The sequence below is a fragment of the Aplysia californica genome, unplaced genomic scaffold (genome assembly GCF_000002075.1).
Source record: "Aplysia californica isolate F4 #8 unplaced genomic scaffold, AplCal3.0 scaffold00034, whole genome shotgun sequence".
Classification (NCBI taxonomy): Eukaryota; Metazoa; Mollusca; class Gastropoda; order Aplysiida; family Aplysiidae; genus Aplysia; species Aplysia californica.
The window spans coordinates 1,192,270-1,195,671 of NW_004797304.1; the positions used below are offsets into that span (position 1 = coordinate 1,192,270).

General features: G+C 40.1%; 1 protein-coding gene across 5 annotated transcripts in view; it reads right to left on the reverse strand.

The window, feature by feature from the left end:
• Positions 1 to 3,402, reverse strand: part of LOC101859998 (protein piccolo-like) — a 133,294-nt gene that overhangs the window by 4,624 nt on the left and 125,268 nt on the right. For all 5 annotated transcript variants that reach the window (XM_035973840.1, XM_035973842.1, XM_035973844.1 and 2 more), the window contains one exon: positions 261 to 389. In XM_035973840.1, coding sequence (XP_035829733.1) covers positions 261 to 389 — 129 coding nt within the window. The remainder of the gene's footprint in view (positions 1 to 260; positions 390 to 3,402) is intronic.

A 3,402-nucleotide genomic window follows, 5' to 3' on the forward strand; every position in this document is an offset into this window, starting at 1 on the left:
AGATAGATAGATAGATAGATAGATAGATAGATAGATAGATAGATAGATAGATAGATAGATAGATAGATAGATAGATAGATAGATAGATAGATGCTAAAAAGTTAAATGTTACTGCACTGGAGCACTAGATGATTCACATTGAACATTCCAAACGTTCTAGAAAAACGAAATGGACAAAACGTGAAAAAGAGCGCTAAAACAAAATATATCAAAAACAACAAAAACAAGCAAACAACATAACAAAACGGCGCCAACATTACCTTGACGGTGTCCACAATCTGCTTCTCCAGGGGCAGAGAGTTCTCCGGGTGGTGTCCGTGGTACCACATGCCGGTGGTCATCACCAGGCGCCGGCGCTTGTCACAGACTACACACACCCACTCCTGGATCTGAGCGGAGAGACATGGGACGCACGTTTCAGGGAGGATAGAAAGATGGTGGGGAGAGAGAAAGAGAAAAATGAGGAGTAAGGAAACAGAAAAAGGAGAAAGAGAGAGAAATATATACATGTCTCACATAGATGATTAGATAGATAGATGATTAAGTAGATAAATGATTAGATAGATAGATAGATAGATAGATAGATAGATAGATAGATAGATAGATAGATAGATGGATAGATAGATAGATAGATAGATAGATAGATTCACATAACATTTATCATTTTAATCAACAGTTAATCTGAGAAAGAAAATAAAATGTCTGCCATTCCTCTACCATACCTGTGCATCTCTTTGCATGCTCTACTCAGTATCATTACAGTAGGGACTGAAAATAGGAGAGAGAACTTTTCACGAATACTCTGCCTTTGCTCCAAAGTTAAAATCCTTTTCTGACTGTCAATTAAAAATACTCCCTTGTAGAACTACTCGAGATGGAGTTCAAATTGGTGAGACAAGCACGGCGGATCTAGATGTAGTATCTTATCGATTGATCTAACGGTGGGCCCCGGGGGAGAGGGGGGATGGGGGATGGGGGATGGAGGATGGAAGGCAAATAAATTTTTCACACTACAAAACTCTGTTTATTTACTTGTTCGGCTGTTTGTTTTTATTCCGTGTTACCTTCTTATGGTGTCAAGTAAATGTTTCGATGTATTTGAAATAAACATTAATTAGGGAGAGAGGGCTAAGACAGATTGTGGCTGCAACATAATTGAAGATATTATGCGTAAACAAAGATGCGCATTTTAATAAACAGGTATCCTTTTCCCAGATGGTTTGAAATTTAGCCAAAAAATATTTTGCTTATAGCAGTATTTTTGCCTTCACGATTCTTTTGTTCAAAAAGCCTTTTTTGATTAAACGTTCGACAAAGGGAGGTTTAGCGAACGATGGCTATCAGTGAACAAAATATTAAGCGCTGAATCAATATTTGATTGTCATACGTATGATTGCTCTATCTATGCATCCACAGTTAGATAAATAGGGGGGTAATTAGAGACAAGTTCTCAGTAAGATAAAGAACAACTTCATGATAACGCTCATTAGTGCAGGGAAAGTGTAAGACCTATAGACAGAAACAACAGAGGGAAAGATATGAAGAAGTTGTAGTGGAAGTATTACTTACCAATGGCGCCCTCTAGACCCCCCCCCTTTTCCCCCACGGTTAGTAAGAAAGATGGGCGGATGATTAGGTGCGTCTATTGGTAGACAGACAAGCAGAAAAGGAGACAGATAAACAGACGGACACGAGTCGACTGCAAATAAAACAAGTTCTTGAGCAGAGACGAAAAGTCTGAAGTTCACCTAAATCAAAGAAGTCTAAAGAAACTGACGCTACAATACTCTCCACCCCCCGCCCCCTTTCCGCCTCCATTTCTTTCCCCCAAAGAAGCAAACAAGTAAAACTAAAACGAACACACAGGCAAAACATTCGATGACTTCGTTTTCGCCAAGATCTCAAATTATAGTCAACACATACAGCCGTCGGCCATTTCCTTGGTTCATCAGTGAACCCAAGTCTTGGTCCCCCCCTCCACCCCCCTCTCTCTCTCTGTCTCTCTCTCTTTCTCTCTCTCTGTGTCTGTCTGTCTGTCTGTCTGTCTGTCTGTCTGTCTGTCTGTCTCGCCCCCCCCCTCTCTCTTTCTCTCAATCTCACTTTTCTCATGTTTCTTTTTCTCTGTATTTTCTTCTCTCTCTCTCTCTTCTCTCTCTTTCTCTCTCTGTCTCTCTCTCTTCTTTCTCTCTCTGTTTATTTCTCTCCCCTCTCTTCTTTCTTCTATCTCTCTTTCTCCTCCCTTCTTTCTTCCTCTTCCCCCACCCTCTCCATCATTCCCTCTCGCCCTCTCTCCCTCAATCCTTTCATCGTCTTTCTCTCTCCGCCTACAGTTTTATTTCTTTCACGGAAAACCAATGCCAAACGCTGAACCTCTCAAAGCCTACAACCCTGGAGCACCCCTGGCTAGATTTCAGTACTCTCATTATATCCTCAAGTTAATTAGCGAGTTTTCACTCTTTGATCGAATCTCCACTCCTTCCCGCCACAGCTTTTAGTTCCTTCTTTTTTCTCTGTTGTGTCCTCATTTAACCTCTTCATTAAAATAAAAAACTACCAAACAAAAAAACAAACAAAAAACAACAACAAAAAATCCCTCCCAAAAAACAAACAAACAACAAAAACAACAACCACAAAAGAGTTTCCATTTTTTTCCATAACCCTGCAAACCACGTTTTCTTTCGTTCACATTTAATACGCTTACTCTCTCTCTCTCTCTCTCTCTCTCTCTCTCTCTCTCTCTCTCTCTCTCTCTCTCTCTCTCTCTCACTTTTTCCATCCCTCCCCCCTTTTACACACACCTTTCTTACTTTACTCTTTCTTTTTCAACCTAGTCAGCATTTCTCGTTTAGTCAATTACTTATTTACTCGTTTGTCATCCTCATCTCCTTCTCTTCAATCCTCCGACCTCTCATTTACTCTGTGCGTGTGTTCTCATAGTCCGACTTCTTTTTATCTCTGGCTTCCCCCCCTATACTTTCTTCAACCCTCAATCTATCCTCTTGTCTTTTTCCTCATACTTCCCCCCTCTTCTCCTCCTCAACCCCTCCCCGTTTCCTTTTTCTGTCAAATAAGCTTTCTTTTCACCCGTCTCTCATTTCCACATCTCCTCTTCTTTCATTCCCTATTTCCTCTGATCACTTTGTATATTCTTTTCTTCTGATCTTCCGCCCCTTTGACTTCTGTTGTATTCAGTTTCAGCTCACTGTACGCAGATGTAATTTGATCATTTGGATCTTGCTTGATGAGTAGATTTCAGTTTCAAGTTTTGTATCTTTAGTGACGGCTGCTCAGGGCTTCAAAAACAACAGGGAAGTTGAACAAAGAAGTTAATGAAGCGACATGAAAGATCACAACAAAAAATTAAAAAAATATTAATAACAATAAAGAATAAAGTAAAACAAA